The 25,985-nt window shown below is 38.4% G+C and overlaps 1 protein-coding gene across 1 annotated transcript in view; it reads right to left on the bottom strand.

Annotated features, from left to right (window-relative positions):
- DNAH5 (dynein axonemal heavy chain 5) overlaps positions 1 to 25,985 on the bottom strand; it is a 138,913-nt gene that overhangs the window by 60,272 nt on the left and 52,656 nt on the right. Inside the window, exons 35-48 of the mRNA XM_052781603.1 lie at positions 25,671 to 25,843; positions 24,588 to 24,766; positions 22,818 to 23,005; positions 22,067 to 22,261; positions 21,256 to 21,390; positions 20,348 to 20,455; positions 16,705 to 16,858; positions 14,881 to 15,027; positions 12,291 to 12,532; positions 7,048 to 7,224; positions 6,349 to 6,553; positions 5,722 to 5,864; positions 4,832 to 4,966; positions 3,068 to 3,190 (exon numbers count right to left, since the gene is read on the bottom strand). Of these exons, the coding sequence (XP_052637563.1) occupies positions 3,068 to 3,190; positions 4,832 to 4,966; positions 5,722 to 5,864; positions 6,349 to 6,553; positions 7,048 to 7,224; positions 12,291 to 12,532; positions 14,881 to 15,027; positions 16,705 to 16,858; positions 20,348 to 20,455; positions 21,256 to 21,390; positions 22,067 to 22,261; positions 22,818 to 23,005; positions 24,588 to 24,766; positions 25,671 to 25,843 (2,304 nt within the window). The remainder of the gene's footprint in view (positions 1 to 3,067; positions 3,191 to 4,831; positions 4,967 to 5,721; positions 5,865 to 6,348; positions 6,554 to 7,047; positions 7,225 to 12,290; positions 12,533 to 14,880; positions 15,028 to 16,704; positions 16,859 to 20,347; positions 20,456 to 21,255; positions 21,391 to 22,066; positions 22,262 to 22,817; positions 23,006 to 24,587; positions 24,767 to 25,670; positions 25,844 to 25,985) is intronic.

The following is a 25,985-nucleotide window of genomic DNA, read 5'->3' as shown; positions in this document are numbered from 1 at the left end:
GTATCCAGTATTCACTTCTCGTAAAATTGGCTCAGAAGTCCCTTCAAGAGGATCAGAAATAAGATCAGCCCTTCTACTCTGTTTGGAAACCGGAGCGGCATTTTTCCTGGTAGAATCCCCTTTTGTGGTGTTTTTTTCCTCGCAGCTCACGTACCCGTGCATTTAGGACCGAGGTAGGTTTTCCATCCCATTTCCTCATGTCCTCTCCACGATCACATAAGTAAAACCACAGGGCACCTCGCGGTGTGTACCTTCTATATTCTCTCTCTTGGGCAGAGGAGCGCTCACTCCTAATAGCTGAGACATTGGTCCTTACAGGTGGGCAACAGGACATCTCCTCTTTGAATTGCTGGAAATCCTCGGACAGCTTCTCCACAGCCGAAATGCAGGCTTGTAGGGAGGAGGAGAGATTTTCTTCGTATTACGGAGTTGGCGAGCCACTTCATCCACTGTCGGTGCCTCTTCGTCTTTCCAGGTCATTATTGCCAGTGAGTTGGCATAGGACGATGGTGCGCTCCGTACAAACTTCCGCCACATGGGTCGTGTGCGTTGGACTTCGTCTGGATCTTTGGGTAATTGTGGGTTGTCCGGATCATGATGAATTGTCTCTAGCACAGCTAATTCCCTCAGATATTGGATACCTTTTTCCATGGTTGTCCACTTGCTTGATTGACATATAACATCTTCCTTAAAGGGGTACCTTTCCTTCACACTTGACAGGAGTCGCCTCCAGAGGCTGATGGCTTGTGTCCCTCTTCCAATTGCCTTGTCAATGCCACCTTCCCTGGCAAGCGATCCCAGCTGCTTGGCTTCCCTACCTTCTAATTCCAAGCTATTAGCCCCATTGTCCCAGCATCGGAGCAGCCAGGTGATAATATGCTCACCTATACGGCGGCCAAAATCTTTTCGCATATCCCGCAGCTCACTCAAGGATAGGGACCGGGTTATTACCTCTGGTTCTGCCTCTTCCTCCTGTTCCCGTGATGACCCTGGTTCGCCTTCATCCTTCGCTAAGCTAACTGATTTTTTTGTATATTTCTTTTTCTGTACGGGGGCAACTGATACTGGTGCAGGTTGGTCCGCTGGTTCAGTTGCAGTACCGCTCTCCGGGTCTTGGATAACTGCAGTGTCTGTAGCCAAGGTTTGGGTAGCTGCTGTGCTCGTTGCTGGGGCTGGAGGGACCTCAGTGCCCGTTGCCGAGGTTTGGGTAGCCACAGTGCTCATTGCTGAGGCTGGAGGGGCTGCAGTGCCTGTCGCTGAGGTTTGGGTAGCCACAGTGCTCGTCGCCGGGGCTGGAGGGGCCGCAGTGCCCGTTGCCGAGGTTTGAGTGACCGCAGTGCTCATCATTTTGTTGTTAGGTCCAGAGACCTTCTCTTCCCCTTGAGGGTACTGAGTGGTGTCGAGCAGGGCTCGATAGGCATGGGCCAGGCCCCAGCACGTTGCAGTAATTTGTATCTCTTTGGAGCTGCGGGGGTGACAGCATACCTTTTCCAAATATTTTACTAGTTCTTCTGGATTCTGCACTTGTTCAGGGGTGAATTTCCAAAACATTGGAGGTGCCCGCTTTTCTAGGTACTTGCCCATACTACCCCACACACCCCGCCACTCAATTATCCAGCCTTGGGGCAGATCTCTGGGTGATTTTCTTAAATAGTTGTTTAACCTTAAACGAGAGCTGAACCACATTCAGAAGCATGCTAATTCCTAGCAGTAGGGCTAGGACCGTGCTGGTCCCAACATCCCAAGAGTATTCAAATTTTTCAAAATTCTCAAACACCATTGTAACTGGACTGAAGGAGAAAGGAGAGGGGAAGAAAGGTATCCCACCCATAGACTGGTTTTCCAAGGAGGAAAGGTAAATGGTATAATTATTAATAGTTTCCCACAGATGGCTTCCACAGTATAAAGGTGACAATGCTGGGTGCAAGTACCGGATTAATCCCACAGCCGACGACTTTATCATACCATAAACCAGTGTTACACAATACATCAAAGCGAAAACCTTAATCCACCTCCCACGGATGATAAGCAGCAGAAGAGGGACTACATACAGCAAGCGAGGTGATACATAACAGAACTTTAAAAACCAGAGCAACAACTCTAAGAACACATAAATCAACATAATGACCAGCGACTATTAGACTGATATAATGAATGCTTATAACAAATTTGTTTTAACAAGCTCTGGTCAGGTTTGTCACTATCTCAACCCTTCATGCCCCACGTTGGGCGCCAAAAAGGACTGTCGTGGTTTAACCCCAGCCAGCAACTAAACACCACGCAGCCGCTCACTCACTCCCCCCACCCAGTGGGATGGGGGAGAAAATCGGGAAAAGAAGCAAAACCCGTGGGTTGAGATAAGAACAGTTTAATAGAACAGAAAAGAAGAAACTAATAATGATAATGATAACACTAATAAAATGACAACAGCAATAATGAAAGGATTGGAATGTACAAATGATGCACAGTGCAATTGCTCACCACCCGCCGACCGACACCCAGCCAGTCCCCGAGCGGCAAATCCCTGCCCCCCACTTCCCCGTTCCTATACTGGATGGGACGTCACATGGTATGGAATACACCGTTGGCCACTTTGGGTCAGCTGCCCTGGCTGTGTCCTGTGCCAACTTCTTGTGCCCCTCCAGCTTTCTCACTGGCTGGGCATGAGAAGCTGAAAAATCCTTGACATTAGTCTAAACACTACTGAGCAACAACTGAAAACATCAGTGTTATCAACATTCTTCGCTCTGAACTCAAAACATAGCACTGTACCAGCTACTAGGAAGACAGTTAACTCTATCCCAGCTGAAACCAGGACAGTTGGTAAAAAAACTGTTAAATTATACAGGCATATTTTAAGGAGTACTCAGACTGCTTCTTGTAGTCAGTATATTTATTTTCAGTTAATTCATGACAATATAAAACTAGATGGGTTCTTTAAAAATTAAGCACTACATATCAAATTCACCCCCTACTGCCTGATTAAGAACAGTAGCCAGTTTTACAGTGTAGCAAAGAAAGAAAGAAAATATCTTTTGCCTTCTTTTTTCCTCTTTTACAAACTAACCTGATCTCCCCATTCATTTATTATGGGCATATTCACATCATCAATGAAGACAGTCATCTTTTTGCCTGCAGGCGGACCATAAGTTGTGCCCATGCGCTTGTCCACATAACTTTCTATTGTACGCTGTTGAAAAAGCAATTATTAGCATAGTTACAAAGAGCCCTTCCTTTCATACATGATTCAATCAATTAAACATATTGACAGTTTTGTTACACAGAATTTTACTAAGGAAGGTTTAGACAACACCTCTGCTGGAGCTAATTGCACAAGTTCAACTAGAACGACTGAAATCTCACGCTATACAGTATTAGGTCGGTATCAGACATAACAAATGTCTATTGTAGACAACCATGCCTAACAGTTTCATGATTTCAAAACCATTTCAAACTTTTATTTCATTTTATTCATTTATCAGCAAAATTGATTGTTACTAGCAATAAAGATTAAACTAACAATCTGTCAGATCTGAAAGACGTGATTCTTAAAGACCTTTCCAGCAGACGTCAATGTACTTCATAAAAGCATACAGTGATAATGGTAAACTCACATACATAAACAGACTTGACCAAATAACTTTGCTTAATAGTAGACTTACAACTACTTTTCTTCCCATCATCTTTCCATTGCTCTGTTCTTCTTAAGGTCCAGTTTTTATTTATGCTATACCAAGTGAAAGCTCACTTAACCATTCATAGTTACTCTTTAGTGCAAACCTAAATATCTGCATTCTTACATTGTGCCTAGGCTCCTGTACAGTAGCCTGGAAAGCCTTCTTACACAAGTGGCATCAGTTAGACCAAGATTTTAGAAAGTCAGAGTAATTTAAAAGCACATGTCATAACAGACAGTGCTTCGGTCTAGATCGTTATCAGAGACTTGACTGTTAGACTTGCACATGTATTTCAGATGTCTTGATCATCAATAGACTATCATCTATTGTCAACAAACCTGACACTTATTTTATTAAAACAGATGTACTGACACTACTTTTTGTTTCTGTAGCCCAATAAATAAAGGAAAAATACTAAGAAAAATAAGACCAGAATTACATACTTGTATATTAAGCATGTTAATAGTTTCTACTATGCTATAGAGCCAGATGACAGATGATGCATCAATCTTATAGACAGCACTTCTGATTATAGCACAGACAGTGCTTCGGCTTGGCATACCAAACTGCATTAAAAATATTTCCCATATATATTGCCAGCAGGTTAAAAGAAACTTGAAATAATTCAAAGTAGCTCAGTAGAAATTTGGACAGGCAGTACAGTTCAGGATTTAAGTATTCATAGTTCTATTTAGAGCAGCTGCACTGCATGTGTTACCTTTTTAATGAGTAATTTAATCTACTGAAATTTAAGTTGCAGACAGCACACTTTTTATGACAGATTGTTGTGGGTAGCACTTATTTTACTCACAGCTTTTAGTGAACCTGAGGGAAGCCACTGACAGCTCTACCCAATTAGCGACAACTGATACATTTGACATAAAAACATTAAATGTCATGAAGCAAGTAATATGCAAGGTATTGTAACAGTCCAAGAACAGCTCAATAAGTACCAAAGAAGTTGAAGGGAACATGGTTTTTACAGAAATCTTTTAAGTCATGTGTTAGGACAGAGTCCTTTTGAGCAGGTGCTTATTTGTTTCTGCACTCATTTTCAATTAAACAAACTACTTACAGAAGCATCCTCCTGGCAAATTCTCAGAACAATCTCTGAATCCAGTTACATTGTATTAGAAAGTGAATGACTACTATACCTGGAAAATTAATGGGGTAGTTGCAGATGAAAAATTCAAACTCTTAGCCATGTGGTTTTCAGGGTTATATTTTGACATAAAACCTTTGATGATAAGAGTCTTTGCAGTTCCTTGCTCACCAATTAGTAGGACAGCCTAGACAAAGACAACATTGAAATAAGATGAAACACAAGAACTGGGTGTCTTGGCAAAGCCTCAGCAATCCCATTGATCTTTTAAACTGAAATAAAACTAGAAAAGTTAAGTGAATTCTCAACAAGGGACATGTGAAAGCAAAATAGTTAATGTCTCATAGACCTTTGCAGGCCTCAAGTTAAAAATATTTGCAGTTAATGGTCATGTCACTCAGCATGATTTAACTAACAAAGCAATGGATTATTCATAAAAGGAGCTGAATATTTGAAAAAGAATGTACCATTTAGAGCCTCAGTATCTGAAAGATTTTAATGACTGTTGTTGTTTACCATTATCCTGCTTATCTGACATGGTTTTGGTGAAGAACAGGTTGCATAACCTAAAGGTACATAAACTCTGTAACTGCCCCATGTGAGCAGAGTTCGTATCAGCAGAGCCTGGCACTAGGCTGCCCTGTGTGCTGCCCCCTCGCCAACAGCTACATGAAAAGATTGATTCTGTTCTGACCTGATCTCAGCTGTAATTACGGTTATTTACACTACAGAACGGATGGGTGAGGGGAAGACAAAAAAGTCCAGAAGCAGTGAGTATTCAAGAGTTCAAGCATCTGTACATGAATGTATCTCCTGGAATCACCATTTTATGTTAAAAAAAAAAGTTCTTCCTTTTCAATAATATAATATTACATTTCTAATTCAAAAACTTTATTACATGTACTGTTAGCACTATTTAAATGTTAAATATAGACAAAGTACCTTGCCCTGCTTTGCAATGGTTTCAATAAGGAAATCCATTCTCACATTGTCAACATTAGGTACGAGAATGGAGCCATACTCTGGAGTGCTGCTACTGGGATATACATACTCTTCAACACGTGTATCCCAGTGCATCCATTTACCTAAGAAGAAAGAAACAAAGTTAATGTTTTAGAAATACAAGGCATGATCACTTTTTTCCATAGAGTTAACCCATCTATCAGTGCCTCTGTCTCACATAGAGTAATCCCACTTTGTAAATTCAGACCAAAGTTACAGAATCATATAATCATAGAATCTCTCAGGTTGGATCTAAGAGGCTTACTCCTCTTTCCTACATAAATTATGACAAGGACAAAGCTCGTCTATTTTTGTTCACTTGACAATTCATCATCACAAAGTCCATGCAGCTTTCTGTAACAATATAGCCACATTCTGATTTCTCACAGGAAACAGGGAAAAAGCTTTATACAACATCACCAGTAAAGTGCAGCTGTAAAACTAAACTTGCTAAGGAACACAAAAGAAGGTAAGCTACAAAAACTTTCTGAATTTATTCTCTGAAAGCAACACAATTTTAAAATTACGTTTAAGTTTTACCCCATACCACCCAGCTGGGTTACTAACCATCATATGCCACATAATAATCGAACATGGTATCTTCACTGCCTTCTGGGATACAGGGAAGATCAAGTTTTATTGTTGCATGGTTTCGAAGCCAGTGCTCCATTTTGCATCTGTCTTCCAGTTCTAGTAATGCTCCTACACTCCACATAAGAGAGAAGATGTACAGCCTTTCCAGGTATTTTGGAGTCAACTCCCCTCCTTGCTCCTGAAGGATTGAGTTAGGTTTTTATTTTCAATAGCCTGAAAATTCTAATTCATAATCATTAGTAACATCAGGTTAAAAGCCTTCAGTCATGTTTAAATTTACTGACATCCTCATCAAAGAACAGACTGAATCAATATCAAGTAGACCACAAAATACAGAAAAGCAGCCTGTAAATATCAGTTGTAATCACCCATTACAGCATTTGGTTCAAGTTCTAGTTTATAATCTGGTAACAATCCACCAAAAAAAACCTGAAAGAAATCTGCTCTCTGACACATGCTACAAGTCAGTGCTTAACATCAAATCCAGGTGTGAAAGGGGGCACATCCTAGCTATTATTTTCTAAAAAAAAAAAAAAAAAAAAGGTATTCCTTACTAACCTGCATCTTCATTTATATTCCAAGTCATCAAAGAATCTCTACTCTATGTAATCTCATGATTTAAAATTATCTCCATTAGATTAAGGAAATATAAAAAAATCTACATGACCTTACCTTAGGTGGGATAAGGCCCTGCAGCATATTAATGCTCTGCATAATCACAAAGGCTTCCAACATCTCAGTCTTCCATTGCAGAGACTGAATGCTGAAGCGGTATAAGTCTGGGAATGACGAAGAATACAGCTGACGTAGAACTTCAGCCTCTTGGAAGGAACGTCTTTTCAAAAATCCCTGTTGCAAAGCATGGTGAGAAAATAAATATAGTTCCCAATGCGAGTCTCAGTAAATTCAGCTGTAGTAATTCAAAAGGTGCAGCAAGCATGGCAAGTTGATTTCTTTTTGGGGGGTTCAGATTCCCTGCCTGTTGGGCACGGTTTGGCTAGCAGAAGGTCAAACTTTACTCAAGTATGCATAACTCCTACTGGATGTAAAACACAGATACTGAAGAAAAAAAGCCCTTTAAAGTTTTCAACTGCACAAAAATCATTCTTTTCAAATATTTTTTTAATCACAATGGCTGTTTAAAGTATACAACAACTCTGCAAAGAAAGACGATCATATGTACCAAACACAAGTTTGATTTATTCTGCACATTAGTTTCTAGCAGTGATACAGGGTACCCCAGAAACATCTGGCAGCTACAGAAAAAAAGTTAGGATTTCACACAGGGATGTCTGCTGGTGTATGTAGTGGGGATTTTTATGCATCTCAGTATCTGTAACACCAGATAAACAAAACCTAATTAAAACTACCTATTTCTCAAGATCACAGAACCGGATTTGTTCTTTGATGCCTTTACCTCAAAGTAACCTGCTTCTTTAAGTTACCTAGAAGCTTTCTCTCATTTGTGTGGCAGAATGCTTCTCAGTTACACGGCATGAATTTATTTCCTGCATAAAATACACTCATCGGCAAAAACACTTGCGGATTCTTCCCCAAAATTCAAATTAAAATTTGGCACAAATTGAAATCAAATAAATGCCACCTAAACATAAGAAAAAACTTCTTTTGTTGTTGTTGTGAGGATGGTCAAACACTGTAACAGGCTTCTCAGTGAGCTTCTGGAGTCTCCATCTCAAAACTCAACAAGTCACAGTCCTACGCAACCTACCCTCGTTGACTCTGCTTTGAGCAAGGTGTATTCAACTGCATCATCTCCAGAGGTCCCTTCCAACCTCAACTATTTTGTGCCTCTGTGATTCTTTTCTACACTTCTACCTTTGTAATCTTTTGAAAGTCTATCTTTTACTGCCTAAAATAAGTAAACTCTAAGACTGATTACAAATAGGTAGATATATGAAAAAGCTTTCTAGAAACAGGTAGGTGGAAAACAAAGCGCTAAAGATTAAATGGCAAAACTACTTAAAATAGATATCTGGAGCTTCACCAGCTGTTCAGAAAATATTAGAGATAAGTAGAAAAGTTGGTAAGATGTTTTTTCTTTGGAGGCGGTTGATGAGTAACAGATCAAATACCTTAGATCACTTTGCAAAAGCTGCTTAAGAAGCATGTTAGACAAGAACAGCAACATGAAAAGGTTGAGATCTATTTCACTGAATTTGGAAATTGCTTATGTCATGACATTGCATCCCAATAGGCTGCTATATTTAGTTGTTTATAAATTGTAAGGATGGGAATTCTAAATATATACAACAACTTCCTGAGCAATTTGTATTTGTCATTAAATATTTTTCAAAGTTCTTCTGAAATATCAACAAGTACTATGTTTCATTGCACATCTGAGAATTAGGAACTAAAGAAAGAAAACTCCATTTAATTCTATTACAAAAGTAAGGAAATCCTCTAGTGAACAACATGAGATTAACATTTACCCTGATCTGCTGGGACTATGTAGTATATTGCACTACAACATAGATTTAAAGGAAGATGTACTGAAAGAGCCATCGAGATATTTTATTTATGAAGTAAAACCAAATCAAATGAAAACCAAATAAATGCTATTGGCTCAAACGATAAATAACTATAGGTTGAAATTTTATAGCCAGTTTTGGGGGGGGGGGGGGGGGAAGGGAGGTTGGAAGGCATGTTTCATGGCTGAAATGAACATAATTTGTTTTGTGGTATCCAAAAGAAAAAAAGAAAAAAAAAACCCAGGTGGTTCTTTTCTTTTTGACTGTTGCTACCACTGAAATACATTAAAAGCATAAGGTCACGAATTAAGTGAAACTACTTTCATGCAACACTTCAACACAACTAATTTAGCCTGCGTATCACTTCAAAAAGTGAAGAGACAAATCATGACTGGTAAGGCAAAATAAAATGCTTTTGTTTGTTTTTACTGTCTTTGCAGCTGAATCTATAGCTCAATTTAAACTGAAACATTCAAGAAGTTGTTGCCTGCAAATTAACCAATACGAGGAGGCAGAGCTGTGAGAACCTATCATCGCAGGCCCTATGCAGTGCTCTAAGTACAGAAAGGAACCACGCAAGCAGAATCTCATGGCAGCCATTGTCCTAGATGCATAATTTACACTTACACTTTCTCAAGTATCCATATTATTTAAAGAAAAGAGAAAGTAAAGCCTTCCATCAATATACACAAGGCACTTGTATTGACTGCATGTATTTGCATTGGTAAAACTTCAGTAACAGCCAAATTTTTAGGAAACTTATTAAATGCTTTTTTTTTCCTATTAAGAATGCAAACATTTTGGACTTGGCAAAGAAACCTATCAAATGAATTAGCAATGATTCTCGAGTGTCGCTAAGTAGCTGTGATTGAACAGCCAGCTCTGTATGATTTAATTTCATTCTAAAAGGGAAAGGCTCTAGGCACTCCTAGAGAAATACAGTAACAGCCTTCCGCAGCAACCCCTAGTCCTTCACAAACAGCAAACCTCCACAGGCAACAAGTCACAGCACATGCGTGCTTCCATTATAGAAGAGAGTCTCTGATGACAGTCATACTCCTTTCCTTCTTAAAATGGTTAAGGCTAAGCTAGGTTCCGATGCCTCCCCTAGTGAATCTTGCTGCTCCTCACCTATTCTCAGGGCATTATACCTGACCTACCATTTCAGATCTGCAGGTGGAAAGGAAACCTCACTTCTGTTGCCAGAAGTCACAAGTTTACAGCCTTCCTCATCTTGATAGTTTCTGTTGAGCAAAGCTTTGAATGCAATCTCTCACTCCCCCTCCTTTCTATTACAGGGCTAGGGATCTTGAGTCTGCAGTGTCTCTGCAGAGATCCTGCTGAACTGTTGATCCTCCCTGAAGGCACACACATCTTCGCACCCCTTCCCACAGCTCCTTCACCTGATAACTCTATGCCCAGGGCACACTTCCCTGGTGGGGGAGGGGCTCCACTGTCTCCAGCCCCAGGAAAAGGCACAAGGCACCGCCTGCCACCCAGGGCTTGGGCAGCAGCATACCGTCTCTCTCTTGATTTCCACCTCTGCTGAAACCTCCGATACGCTAAGGACAGTTGTTCTAGGCACTGTCCCAGACCGTGCCCCGTGGCATGTCAACTTCTCCACTGTCAGACACATCAGGGATTTACAGACAAGGAATCTGGTTATAAACAAGCAAGCTATACAACACTTAGAAGCAAGAGAAGCTTTATGGGTTAATACAGTAAGAAATCTGAGAATAATAGAGTAATCATTACAAAAGGCTTCCTCAACTACTAACATCTGAAAGTTAATATGAATCCAACTGTATTTTCATCTGGCTTGTTAAGCAACACTGTCTTACATGAGCGTTAGTTGTATTTTCCACTGGTATTCTATTTGATTTGGAATATGAAATTAATGAGACTGTGAAACATTCACTGTAAAAATTAAAAAAACTTGTTAATGTGATACTTTGTAGAAAGGACAACAGTAAAATTCAGTCTGCCAGCTCATAGTAACCTGTGAAGTTTTGTTCTTCTGAGTCTGCAAACAGGGATGTATTTAAGATACAAGGGCCTGGACGATGTTCTGATGTCATAAAGACTAAATTATTCCCAGCTTAAAATTAAAGTTTAAAGCCCATATGAAGGAACATTAATTTGGGATTAGACAGAAGAAAGGTATATTAAATTGGGTTTCAGGAGAAGGTAATAAAGTAATTTTCTCTATGATCACAGGAATCAGTGTCTTAGCCACAAGGAAGAAAGTTTTAATTTTTGATACGCATGAGACAGTCCATGTTTCATCAAAGCAAAGTAATGTCAACAAAATATTCTCAGTAAGACTGACTAGACAAGAGAAAAATGAAGAGAACATAAATTAATATTTCTTTTAATTTTTTAAAAAGTCTTAATCCTGAGGAGCCTACTTCACCAATGAATTTCTAATGCAATATAGGGCTTAACATTTAAAAAAAGATACTCAGAAACAAACTTTTTTTTTACTGCTATTGTCTCCATTGTTTTCTCAAAAGGGGACACAACTGGAATTAAATGCTGGAAGTTTTGCTGAAATATATTACTACAGAGCATTAGGTAGATTCTTGGGAACTCTTACATTTCATCTTTACCAAGATATTTGCTACATGAAAAAAAAAAACATCGTATGCTCAAGTCTCTAAATGTGTCATTCACTGTATCATGACCAGCATTCAGTCAACATAAGGATTTATTTTTTCTGGTTTTTGGAAGATGAAAGATGACATGCAAGAAAAAACTCACTTTATAAATCACTTTGAAATTTGAATATTGCTATATGCTGTTCTTCCCTGCAAAACACACCTATAACATGTTCTGTTTTTCCCACTCATTGATTCCATGCCAGAGAGAGTAACCACTGCTTGGTTTTTCAGACATTTTGCTTCTAGAAATGTTAACAGACAACTTAACCAGGTAAGAACATCAATACTTTGATGCTGCATTGACTTCATTTCTGGTTCTAAAACCCAACTGCAATTAATTTTAAGAAACATCAAGAGAACATGTGTTTTCTTGAGGATTTCTGGATTCCTGAATCAGCCTGTTTACTCTTTCTTCTTCCTTGGTCTGAAGCTGTACTAGGGGCTGCCAGGTAGTTGATATTTTGACAACCGAGTTGCTCTTCAATCATATAAAATACCTTGAATTACAAATTTGTCCCAAAGTGAAATACCCATGTTTTTAAAAGTGCAATACATTGACTATGTTCCTGAAAAAATTACATTATTCACTCTCGTATAAAATATCAGAAACATTGCTATATTAAATACTGACCTCTAAGTTTATACAGTGTAAAATGCATTTCACAACAAAAGTCACAAAATTAGGTCCTAAAGTAAACAACAGTGAAGCATTGAATAAGTAACCAGTAAAACTTCCAATACGTAAACAATCACTTAGTTATTGTACCTCAAGGATAGGGCTCCAGCTGAGAACTGATGAGCTCATGAATACCATCCCATTCCTTGAAACCGTTGCTGGAGAAGCATTATCAATACTATGAGGTTCAAAGACTATTTTGCAATTTAGTGCCATAGGTATCCGATCTCCATTTGCTAGCATTAGAGTTCTGTTATCATCCAGGACAGAATTAAGGTTCTCAATCCAAATAGCATCAACTGGACCATCAAGAACTATCCAGATATGGTCACCTATAATGCAAAATAACCGATACAAATGCCTATGGAGGAAGTTCTAGTTTCTTTCAAAGACCAGTTTCTTCTCTCTGCAAACAAATTTTGAACTAATTCTGAATTCACACACAGAGCTACAATCTCAGCTTTTAATTCAATTACCTTTTCCATCACTCAATTTCAGTTAAGTACTTCATTTTGTCACCTACTGATAATTATCCATTGCTCAGTATATAAAGTGTCATCAGCATGTCATCAGTTTGTAATAGTCTGAAACAGTTTTATGGATCCAGTCTTCATTGCAGTAATAAGTTAGGTTTATTTCAACTTACATAAAACAGCATAAATAAGATAGAAACTATACATCTATTTAAAACCACCATTTATTTCCAAAGAGTTTGCATAAATGTAGTGAGATTAAATGAAAGGAAGACTTGAAAAATCACTCTTTCAGATAGCATGCTCACTTTAAGTAAAGGAGGTCCATTAGGGGAAGATTCTTGTTGTTGGTTCTCCTGCTTGTAAACTTGATCCAGCTCTCTGAAGGTTTTCCCAGCTCTTTCCATTTAGTAACAGAAATGGATCTTAAAGCCTGCCTCTGTTTCCTAGGAGGGTCTGGGTCTGTCCCGCTCGCCTCACTCGGGTAGCGAGCAACAGGCCCTGGCTGGAAAGGGAGCCTGCCTTAGCTTCTGACTCCCCATCCCCTAGGGAGTAGCCAGCCCTGCTGTGCATTGCTAGATGGTCCTTTAGTCAGAGATGGTCCCACTCTCATCCGCCTTCAGAGTGAGTCCGCACTGTCTAGGCCTAGGTGGCTCGGGGTGTTGCTAGGTATGAACCAATGTCGTGGTTTAACCCCAGCCAGCAACTGAGCACCACGCAGCCGCTCACTCACTCCCCCCCACCCAGTGGGATGGGGGAGAGAATCGGGAAAAGTAGTAAAACTCATGGGTTGAGATAAGAACAGTTTAATAGAACAGAAAAGAAGAAACTAATAATGATAGTGATAACACTAATAAAATGACAACAGCAATAATAAAAGGACTAGAATGTACAAATGATGCACAGTGCAATTGCTCACCACCCACCGACCGACACCCAGCTAGTCCCCGAGCAGCCATTCCCCACCTCCACTTCCCCGTTCCTATACTCAATGTCATGTCCCATGGTATGGAATACACCATTGGCCACTTTGGGTCAGGTGCCCTGGCTGTGTCCTGTGCCAACTCCTTGTGCCCCTCCAGCTTTCTTGCTGGCTGGGCATGAGAAGCTGAAAATCCTTGACTTCAGACTAAACACTACTTAGCAACAACTGAAAACATCAGTGTTATCAACATTCTTCGCATACTGAACTCAAAACATAACACCGTACCAGCTACTAGGGAGACAGTTAACTCTATCCCAGCTGAAACTAGGACAACCAGGAAGGTTCCGGATGAGAAACTTTCACACCTCTGAGGCAAATAGCTACAGTGCAGGCATCTCAGGCATGAGATGGTCTGGAGTTCTCATCATAAAGAGATACTACAAAGTGTTGCAAACAGTGAATCTGAAGAAGTCATTGAGTATGCTAATTTATATTTCATGTTGAGGGGAAAAATAGAAAAAAAATCAACAGTTAATGCTATACTACGTTCTCAGGGGTGCTACATTTTCTAGATTTGAAACAAAACCAACAAAATGAAATCCAAAAATATTTTCTATTTTAAAAGTATCTGTATCCTTAAAGACTAAGAATTTCTGTATGAAAATTGACAGTACAACAAACATTAGAATTTTCTCTTTTTTTTTTCCTTTAGTCCTTCAGGCCTAATGATAAGGTCCCATACCAACATTCAGACAAAACAAGGAAGAAACCATCTAGCATCGAACCATCAAGGTCTCTCTTTTAGTTAATATAGCATTCTAAGAATATATGCCAGCATTATTTCAGGCAGAAATTGCTTGCCTAAACAGAATTATCTAGTGCCATTTGAGATGAACTATGGTATGTGCAGGGCTAGCAGGTGTGCCACAAAGGAGATTCACATCCTTCTAGTATGGCGGCTGGAGACCAGGTAGAAATCCTGACAGCACCAAAATTTTTTATAGTATACCAGTGTTGGGGGAACTGACTCTTACCTTCCACTTCTCTTCCATTCAAGGGCCTATCATTTGAAAGAGAGGGATCAGCAAATTCAGTGAAACTATTTGCTACAGTACACAGTTTGAATACAAAGTGTTTAGAACAGAGTCTATGCAATAGACAGAAGTTCTTGCACCAATATTCCAATGTTTCCATGTAAGTAAAAAAAAAAGGTTTGCTAATGTGCTTTAAAGAGATGTCCTGCAGCTTGTTTTGTTTTGGAGGAAATTTTTTTCCATTATACCTTTCTTGGCTCTTAAAGTTTTTCTCCAGAGTGTTGAAAATATTCCATCTGTCCAATCATTTGTTGCCACATCAAGACGACCAAACATTTGTGAAGCAGTTATAGCTTTAGGATTCATTCTCATTTCACGATGTGGCTGTCCACAATCTATGAAAGCAGATCATCGGTTAATTTTGGTATTTCTTTACAACAGCCAGAGAACTTTGACAAATTCAAAATCATTACACCCAAATGTATGGTTTAATATGCATTCACCATTATAAGAAGTTGTGTATTTACTTGGAAAACTTATCTCTTGCTATACATCAACATTTGTTAATTGGAGCCATCAAAATTTAGAGTAGAACAAAGTTCTGAAACTTTTGAAAGTACAATTCACATTTCATAGATTCATCGGGAACAGAAGAGCAGCAAGATGAAATTTATTCAAGGTTTAGCTTAATATTTTGAAGGCTTATCAAACAACAAAACTTTAAAGCCTTTGGTTTGGATGCACTTTTTTAAAACCCAATGACTAAATACCAGACAGACCCTCCACATGACTGATTGTTTTTTGTTTTTTTCCCCATTATGCACTTGCATACATCTTAGAATAGGCAAAGTATATAATATGAGCATATCCCTGTGAAGTCTCTTGGGCAGCTGAATTCCATCTAGCCATACCGTGATCATATAACCCTTATATTTTCCTCATTAACAACAGCTTAAAAACTACTATGCCACACATCTTTAGAAAAGCCAATATTAAAACTTAATCAGGCACCAGTAATAAGATGTTGAAAGAAAGAGCTAAAAAAATGGCTTATCTTAAAATCTTAATTATAATCACAGTTCACTAACATGTAAGATAGAAGCCTGGCAAATCACGTAGTTTTAAATTTCATGAGGTTATGACAGAAGATCAGCTTGAAAAAAGCATTGTGGCAGCTTTATCTTGGTAGTAGTTCACATTTCCATGCTACAGAAATACAGAAAAATAGTATAATGCAACTATCTATCTGTTCTTTCTGCTTTTTTTCCCCCCAAATGGAACATTTACGCTGCAACATAGAGCTTACAGTGTTTCTTAAGCACACTAAGTACTGCATGGATGAGAAACTGGCTGAATCATTTTTTACAGAAACTATCCATTTCTGGAAAATTGTATAAGCAGCCTACTGAAGCCTGTGAAATGGTGTAACACCAGCTTACCTCAAAAGAGATGTTTTTTTCTCCTCAAGTTATGAACTTTTAGTTTAATAGGATCAAACAGAAGTTCTTCCACTAATATTTTTGTTTAGAAATACAGAGGACAAAAAACACACACTCCTTAAGCATCCAGCCAGGACACAAAATGAATACCCTTGAAGACTTTGTCCCTGCCTAAACTAGTAACTATCTCCTAGCAGCAACAAATGATATAAGTATTTATTTTATACTGCAGATAAAGACCCTGTTTTGTGAATTGTGTTCAAAAAGGACTATATGCTTATGATTTGGGGAAGGTTTCAGCATTACTTCAGCCAAACCTGGGAGCTGCTTTAATCACTTGTCCGAGCTGTCTACCCAGACAGTATTCCTCTTTCTCAATGTTTCTAGAATAAAAACTTCTGATGTAAGTATCATAATACGGGAAATAGGATACGTATTATATGACCTTGAATGTCAGACAGTTTTAAGCTTTTAAAACATACTACCACAACAATTAGTATTCACAACACACAGATTCTTCCAGTAATATTTTCTCACAGTGAAGTAATTGCGGATTTCTGTGAAGAAACAATGTTGTTCAAAGTTTACAATGTAACAGTTTAATAACAGTTTACAACAGAAATACTCACATACCTGTCATGGCTTTCATTAAAGTGTGGATGCAAACAGTTTTTCCTGTACCACTAGGTCCTAGAGTCATCAATCCATGCCTTACTCTCTGGGTTTCAAAAAGTTGGATAACTTTCAGTTTCCAAGGAGGATGACAAACAAGTCCAGCTTCCTCCACCTATAGATAGTGACAGAAAATCAAATAACTACTATTTTAGTGCACAAGATATTTTGATGTTTTGAAAAAAAAAAAAATATCTTCAGCAGAAGACTACACTCTTTGTAAAGGTTTTGTGTATATAAAAAGCTGTTTGGAAAAAGAAGGGACACTTGGTATTTAAATATGTATTCAGAAAAATAAAAGAAGATAAACCATCCTTTTTTTTTTTTTCTGGCTCTTCTTAGGGTTAAAGCATCATTTTAAGGAAAAGCCAAGAATTTTACAAACATTCTCGCTAGCAATGTCTTTCATAGCCACAGAGCGCTTTTACTTGCCTCTCAGAACAGTTGCCTTTTTATGATGACTTGTGTTTCTAAATGCTTACAATAGCCAAAAATTTTTCTGTAAAACATTGTTAAATATTTCTCAGTGTACAGACGGACCTTTCAGTAACTTCTTAATATCATCTTTCTAAAAAAAGACACGATGTTTTAGAACCAAATGTCACATGCTTGTTTACTACTTTTTACTAGTTCCAAGCTTAAAGAAGTTATCTCACTACAGTGGTATTGCTGTCACTTGTGAAAGTGACTCAGCTGGAAGTGAACAAGAAAGTTTTTAGCCAGTAGAGAAAAGCTAGAACTATTTCTTAAGAATTCATAGCACACTATATGTTTTTGACAGTCAAAAAAAATTCTAAAAACTCAAGAACATGTTATAAAAGTAAAGCTCTCAAAATAACAATTCTATTTTAATTCAAGTATAATTTCTGTTTTTAAATTATGTTCCACAAAAAAAATCTCAGAAAACATTATCAGTAAAAAGAGGTCTAACTTTTTACTGATAAGATATAAAACTCAGCTTTCACAATTACTGTCACATAGTCAGTTAGAACCATGGCACTGGCACTACCACTTGCTATATTACTCGCCTATCGAACCTCATGTCAGTTCAATTTATCTCGCTCTGCAAGGAAGCCAGGAACAGAAAGCAGCACAAGATGGATTCATCAACAGCAACCATGAAGTATATGGTGCCACCAACTCCTCGTCACCATGAAGAACACCACTATTGAAGCAGTGGAGTTTGCAAAGCACAATGAAGACATCAGATACACCGTTTTCATGGATACATGGTAAAATTCTGCTATTATTTACATCTTAACAGCTCTTGCAGTTAACACCAAACCAGTCAAGCTGCCTTTCTTTCCAGAATAGAATGTAGCCTTCTGACTTGTTTCCAGAGTCCAAATATATACAGCAATATATCCAAAACCTAATGATGCACGGACAGAACATACCTGAACTGATTTCTTTCTTCACATAAAACAAGATGGTCATGTTAGTTATTCCTTCACTCTAATCCAATGCCATCAGTGGACACTTATCTTTTCTTAAGTTTCTAACACTCATGATTCTATAATAATCTTGTAGACTAGATACTTCCCTTATCGAAAAATAAGCATGTTCACAAGCAGACTTGACATGTTCTCAAAAGATCCTCTGTTAACAGTTGTACCTATGTACAGGGTCTAGTTGGTACAGAGTTAATTTTTTTGGTAGCAGCCCATATGATGCCACAGTTTAGATCTGTGACCAAAACAGCGTTGATAACACACCAGTGTTTTGGCTATTGCTAAACAGTAGGTGCGCAGCATCAAGGCCACCTGTGTTTCTCACACTGCCCCATCAGCAAGCAGGCTGGGGGAGGGCAAGAAGTTGGGAGGGAACACAGCTAGGACAGTTGACTCCGACTGACCAAAGGGATACTCCGTATCATAGAGTAGTTTGAGTTGGGAGGGACCTTTAAAAGTATCCAGTCCATCCCCACTGCAAGTGATAACATTATGCTCAGCAACAAAACTGGGGGGAAGTTTCTCCAAAGTAGCCATTGCTCAGAGACTGGCCGGGCATCAGTCTGCTGGTGGTGAGCAATCGCTTTTGCATCACTTGTTTCTTTTCCTTTTTTTTCTTCATTTATTAAACTGTCTCAATCTAGACCTATGAGCTTTTTTCCCCTCTCTTCTCCCCTTCTGAATCTCTCCCACAACCTGCTGGGGGAAAGTAAGCAAGTGACTGGGTGTTGGCTTAGCTGCCAGCTGGGGTCAAACCCATCACAACATGTAAACATAGAGAAACACTTTAATTCAAGTAACACCTATTTCTTCGTTATGATATTTTCCCAACAGCTCCTGTCCCCCTTCCCTAATAAAAATAGTCCTTGTGAACTTGATTCTGTCCTAACCTAGCTGTTTTCATTGTACTAAGTCATTATAGCTCTGAAAACAAAGAGCTCTAATAAAACCTCGATTCACTTCCAAGACAATTAAGACAGCCTACCATTTCTGGTTTCTCCAGATTTTAAGTTTTAGCAATATGAGAAAAATATGCCAAAATAAACTAACAAAATTTTCAAACGCTGTCATAGCACTAAAAAGGCACCATGAGATCCCTAGATCTGAACTTTTGATAAATTTTGGTTTACATAACATAATCACAGTGCCTAAAGCTCTTCAAGTTTCCAACACTGCTTCAGTATAGGCTAACATTACACCCTACTTACAAGCAAGCGACCATGGTTTGTTGTTAAAAGCATTGACACTTTCTATGTCTGGCTTCACAGATCATCAACAGTAGAAACATGAAGACCATGTTATTAAGACCTCTTTTTAATTTATTAGGAAATGACAATTTAAAGCATGAGATTCAAGTTCTTTATAGTTTCTCCTAATAAAAGCTTAATTTGCAAGTCCTTTTTTAAAGCCAACTGTATAAACTACAGAAAGCAAAACAGTTTTATAAGCATTAGCGGATGATTCAACTCTTCCTTGTTAGGAAAGCCAGAAGCAGACCTCTTCACTTGTATCTAATCATATTAAATATAAATAAATAAATAGTCATAAACTCAAATTCTTCAGAAATGCACTTCTGATTTTCAGTTTCTTTCATTCTGGGTTTTTTTTCATGTTTGAGTTGTTTATTTCTCTGTTTAACTATTAGATAATTATCTGAGGAATTATTGAAATTCTGGAGGAAAGTTTAATAGAGGTGATCATTTAAGTGTACATACTTCATTAGCCTTCTATATCCCACTGATGTTCTTAGGTTGGCCCTATTGAAATGTTCCAAAAGATCTAATGGGAGATGAAATAGAGGAAGTGTCGTTTTAGGTAAGTCTTTTCTCAAGCTCATGTTCTGACTGTTAGACTTTACACAAGTACTAAATCCTGGGTCACATAAGGCAAGCGTATATCCACACATTTTTAAAACTGGTCACCACAAATGACTCACAAGAAAACCACAGGATGCCACAATCACAATTCACTGACATCCTTAAGAATAAGGTTAATAATAATATGCCAATGGTAAAGATTAATGGAAAAGCTTACTCTCCCTCTAAATAGTAAAACATATTACTACCAGCTGGGTAGATTAAACACCAGTAATTTTCTTAGCTGTCACATCACGATAGTTATGCCACAGCAGCACAGATCAAGAGAAACATTACCTGTTTGTCAATGGCAGCTTCCAATTCAGCATAGCCTACTTTATCAAGCTGGATATCTGGAAACAGATCTTCAATTAGACTCAGGAATAAGGGTTCATCTTCATCAATCTAGTGAAAATCGGGGGTGGGGGAAACAGATTAAAACCTATTTTATTTATTCTAGCATCTTAAAAAACAATCCCGAACACTTGCAGAGCTAAAGAAATATTTGAAAATATAAGGAACCATCTACAGTAACACTAGGTGCTAAACACTCTAGCAGGACACAGCAGGAGGAGATCATATGATGCTGCCAATAATCAAAAGCTATTGAAAATAAACCACTAACATACAGACTGAATTTATTAAAGTAGATTTTAGCAATAACATTTATACAAATAGGAAATTATTTGTCTAAGGTGTAAAAAAAGATAATAAAAGAGATGAAGTATCACAGCAACAGAAGAGGTTCTGTTAGCTATTTAAGACAGATGAGATGGTACTCATTACTACAGATAAGGATTATTTGAAAAGACTGACTAAATACTTCAGGTCAAAGGTTCTAAAGAGGTTACTATATAGACTTCTCTTTGGTCACTTATTTTTATAGGTAGCAAGGAAAATATGTAAAAACAATTCTGAACAATTCAAGGTGGTGGTGTTTAAGCCAGGTAGGCAGCCAAGCACCACACAGCCCCTTGCTCACTCCCTCCCCAGCCCCATACAAGGTACTACAATGAAAATAAAGTCCATCCCAGCCAAAACTAGTACCCAAGTCCATCCAGAAAATGGAACATTTCCAGGCTATCTTCAGTGTAAAGGCCACATCCAATCTTCTAGTGATCACCTTAACAGTTTTAAATTGTATTTCCAAGAAAACCCACATAGCTCCAAAGTGCAGTTTAACTTACCAGGCCCTCAGAACTTACTAGTTTAGACAGGTTCATGTCTCTCAGCACACGCATGACAATGGTAGATTCAGTATCTGTGGGATTTGCTCTTTTTGCTGCTCCTAATGTACGTAGCACTGACAATATATTCCGCAAGCCAAAATCATAATGCACCTAGAAGATATGCAAAGTTTGAGAAAATCTTCCCCCAGTTAACAGGGATGAAACAATTCTTATTTGTCATTTAAGATATGGATTTGCATAAGAAGTGGTACATGTGGCACAAATGCTTCCTAATATCCAACAACTAGTCTTTGGCTGTATGACTATGGGAGACTTCATTCCCCACCTCTGCTACCATCTACCAAACTGCAAGGTGTGACAGAAAAAAGAAATGTCATCACAAGTCTTTGAACAAAGATAAGGTTCCCAAGGACTATTAAGAAATAAACTAGCAGTATTATTTTGAATTCTCTGTGGACCTTGGAAACTGACTTTATTTGAGAAACACCTAAACAAGCACAGGCAGCACAAACAAAATGCCTCTCAAACCATTCTATAAGACCGACTAATATACAAGCCCTTTATTTGCCTCAACAATCACCATTCATTAAAGCTAAATCTTAATAATAAGCAGTGTTCCGAATGACAGTCCCATTCTTGTAAGATAACCTGTAGCAGGAGTTAATCCTCCAGGGCAGCAGAGGGTTGCACTACTAAACTGCAAGTGTCATTTAGCTTACTTAGTGAACACAAACTTTTCCATTTTCTTCACGTAGATAACAGTAATTTGTGACATCACATATAATTTTTCCCCTAAGATAATTTCTCCTCATATGAAAATAATCACCTGCTTTGACAGTTGCTCTTCACACAGCTTGTACAGCGTAAAGAATTTCCTTGCCAATACAACATTAGCAATGAAACCACAACTAGCCAATTTGACACGAATTATGATTTGACGATCAGGAACCATCATAGCCACTGAACGGAAGTTGATCTTCAAGTTTTCAGGAAGTTCTTGCCGTCCAGCATATCCTGGATTCTGGAGAGAAGAACAGGTTTTGAAGTTGACTGCAACTTGCACAAACAGAAGAATCAGTAAAGGCACGTGTAACCTGGTTAGACAAAAATAGCTTTTTGGCTTTAAATCACATGTAAAAATGAATTGCCATGCAGATTTACCACCATATCTCTACAGTATTTTAGCCTCTCTTACATCCATGAGGTATGAAATATGTTCCACCTAAACACTTCAAATCTGTATTTATAGCCTTATATGTCCTGTTTTTACCAGCTACTTCTATCTATATCTCTATGGCCACTTCTCTGTACTACCAGAATGCAGCATGCACAATTAATCTGACATTGAGATAACTTGTATTTACAACACTGGCTGCATTTGTTAATTACATGTGCTTGATGTCATTGAAACAAGAGCCTGTAAACTGTCTTTGTAGTAACACTCAATGTTCTCAAACTGTCAGTGAGTTCTAAGAGCTGAGTGACAATAAGAGTTAGCAAGTACACTTAACACACCAGGTTAGAAGCGATTATTGTACAATCAACACTGGCATAACAGAAACCTACTGAATACCTACCATAGTAAGAAAGATGCCAAATTCTGGGTTCATTTCCACATTATCACCATCAGTAAAAATAAAGCTTTTCTTACGTTCCTTCTTACATGTCAGCACAACTGCAATTTGCTGCGCAGCTACTGATAGTACTGGTAAATCAATACGATTGAACTCATCAAAGCAACCCCAGGAGCCAGACTGAGCAAGACCTTCAAAGAGAAAAGCAACTAAGCATCTGACCATTACGTTGTTAACCCTTTTTTGGTGCAATTCATAAGCCAAAAATCAGGTTAATCTACCTCAGGAAAAAAAAAAAATGATTTTTGAGGGTTGGGAAAGAGACAAGGAGAAGAGTTTAATTCTTTTTTAAGCAAGAAGTCGCAAAATTCCAAAAGTCCTCAAGCTTGTCTAGGATACTACATCCTTCAATTTCTGCTCCTTCTCTCAGCATCTTGACTGTTTTACTGGTCCTCCCTACCCCCCAGAAAAAATCCCTGCAGTAAGTCTATGAAAATATGATGGGTTGTCAATAGCTTATCGCACAGATTAAAACAAACAATAAAGTTGACTTCACCTGGAAAGAAGTTAGGGGTCAGTCTGTGCCACAACTGCATTCTTCCTCGTATATTTTGGGGAAAACAAAACAAAAAAATCATCAACACAGTCACTTGCAACAATACAAGAGTCAAGGACCTCCACTTGATCTCTAATTCAACATCTGCCATGACTGAGAGGTATCAGTTTCTGGTGCCTCAAAAAGTCAACTGCATCTAACATCAGTGAGCTGTGCCAATTGTTTTTAACATATATAGCACTGTTCATGCACTTCCTTCAACTGATAAAAACTTTGACATTTGAAGGAGACAAAATACTGAAATCAGAACCCAACACATTCTACCAGTTCAGAAATAAATTTCACAGGTTTTTCTTTTTGTACTTGCCATCCTCAATTATTTCAAGTGTCTTTCTGTATCCTTCCATAAACTGTCTTATGTTTTCAGACACTTCTATTCCTTGAAGACCATGTTGCAAATGTATTTTACAATCATAAGATATTAATTACTTGTATTTATTAAAAGGCTGAAAACCACCTTTGATTATTTGTTGACCTTGCTTTATAAAAATGTTCTCTTAGCATTTGTAACTTTCACATAGTCCATAGAATCATATAATCGCAGAATATCCTGAGTTGTAAAGGACTCATGAGGATCATCAAGTCCAACTCCTGACTCCACACAAGGCTACCCAACAGTTAAACCATATATCGAAGAGTGTTGTCCAAACACTACTTGAACACCAACAGGCTTTGGGGCCTGACTACTTGCTTGGGGAGCTTGCTCCAGTGCTTGACCACACTCTCAGTGAAAAGAGTTTTCCTAATATCCAATCTGAACTTCACCTGACACAGCTTTAAGCCATTCCCTCATGTCCTATTACCAGACACCAGAGATCAGCACCTCCCTCTCCGCTCCCCCTCATGAGGAAGTTGTAGACAGCAACAAGGGCACACCTCAGTCTCCTCCTTTTCCAAGCTGAACAAACCTAGTACACTCAGCTGTTCCTTGTAAATCATGCCTTCTAGTTCTTTCACCATCTTTGTTGCTCTCCTTTGGACACATTCTATTATTTTTATATGCTTCTTATGTTGTTGACCCCAAAACTGTACACAGTACTTGAGATGAGACCACTCCAGTGCTGAGTACAGCGGGACAATCACTTCTTTTGACCGATTAGTTATGCTGCTCTTAACGCACCCCAGGATACAGTTGACCCTTTCGGCCAACATCTTACCTTTGAAGATCCTCCCAAGTCCTCGGAAATCCATCTGGTCTGAACAGTTGAAGACCACTACGTATTTTCCAAGGCACCGTCCCATGTCTTTGATGGTTTCAGTTTTTCCAGTTCCTGCAGGTCCCACAGGTGCTCCACCCATGCTCATGCCTAAAGCTTGAGCCAAAGTGATGTAACATCTAAAAGGCAACAGGCTATCATCACTTAACAGCCTGCAGCCAGAGAAACTTACTCAAGTGTGTTACATGAGGAAGGTCTGCTATAAGGAGACAAGGAAACTGCTGAAATTACATGCCTCTAATTACAATTTAAATCAGTAAGAAGGAAAAGCCTTCACTCAGCCTCTGATGCAGGTAATATTAAGGTTCATCTCCTCATACATAAAGTGGAAGAACAGATAAACCTCAATAATCAACAACCTGAAAGATCACAAGAAGGGAAGAAAGCAGATACAGAGATGCTGCCTAATCTAGTTTGGTTAGCTTAGTTCCTGAATTACTTCAACTGAAGTAGTTCTTAACTACATTATACTATAGAGTACAATAATGAAAGACAGCTAACCTTTCCTTTCTCATCCACCTTTAAGTTTGATCATACAGTGCATCCCATTTTCATAAATGAAACTTGTATGCCTAATGCAGTAAAACACCAGCTAATGATTATATCTAAAGAGATGCTCTAGAATTTGCTGTATGGAATGGTTTAAAAAAAACCAACCCACAACCAACCAAACCCACCCAATGCCCTTTATTTTGCCAATGATAGCTTATAAAGCATCCTTTGTGTTGTTCCAGTTAGGTAGGTAGGCTCCTCTCTTAACAGGACTGCAATTCCTTCAAAAACCTTCTAGATCAAAGGCAGAATCTTGCCATGTGGCAGAAATTAAACTGGAAGTTACTCATATTGTAAGGCACAGAAACTAAAATATTAATGCCTTCCATGTAAAATTATTGACTTTGATAAGACTGTGAAGGATAAACTCTGCAGAGATCTATTTTGCATCCAAAAGGAATGAGTAAATTGCTCTTGTGAAAGCCTAGGTTTGGCATCAAAGCATAAAGAAATAAAATCAGTCTTTTTCACCTGTCTGTAAGAGGTGTTATGACAAGCCTGTCAGTACAGCCCAAAAATTCATTCTGGTATGTGAAACCCACATCAGTGATCTTAATCATCATTTTATCAGAGTCTTCATTAAAATAAAATCTACACTGTTTCAGCCACTCGAAGTCTGTAGGGCTCTTGATATGCATGCAACACTAAGAAAAGAGGGGAAAAAAAGGCTGTGATATTCATGGTTAACATTTACTTTTGCATTTGTATTACCTCATCTTAGTAGTACTGCAAAGGCAGCACTGCAATCACAATGAAAGACAGAAAGAACAGCTAGTTACACAAGAA

This window comes from Harpia harpyja, chromosome 1 (genome assembly GCF_026419915.1).
Source record: "Harpia harpyja isolate bHarHar1 chromosome 1, bHarHar1 primary haplotype, whole genome shotgun sequence".
Classification (NCBI taxonomy): Eukaryota; Metazoa; Chordata; class Aves; order Accipitriformes; family Accipitridae; genus Harpia; species Harpia harpyja.
Note: the sequence above shows the minus strand (reverse complement) of the source record. Positions and strands in the feature narration are given on the sequence as shown.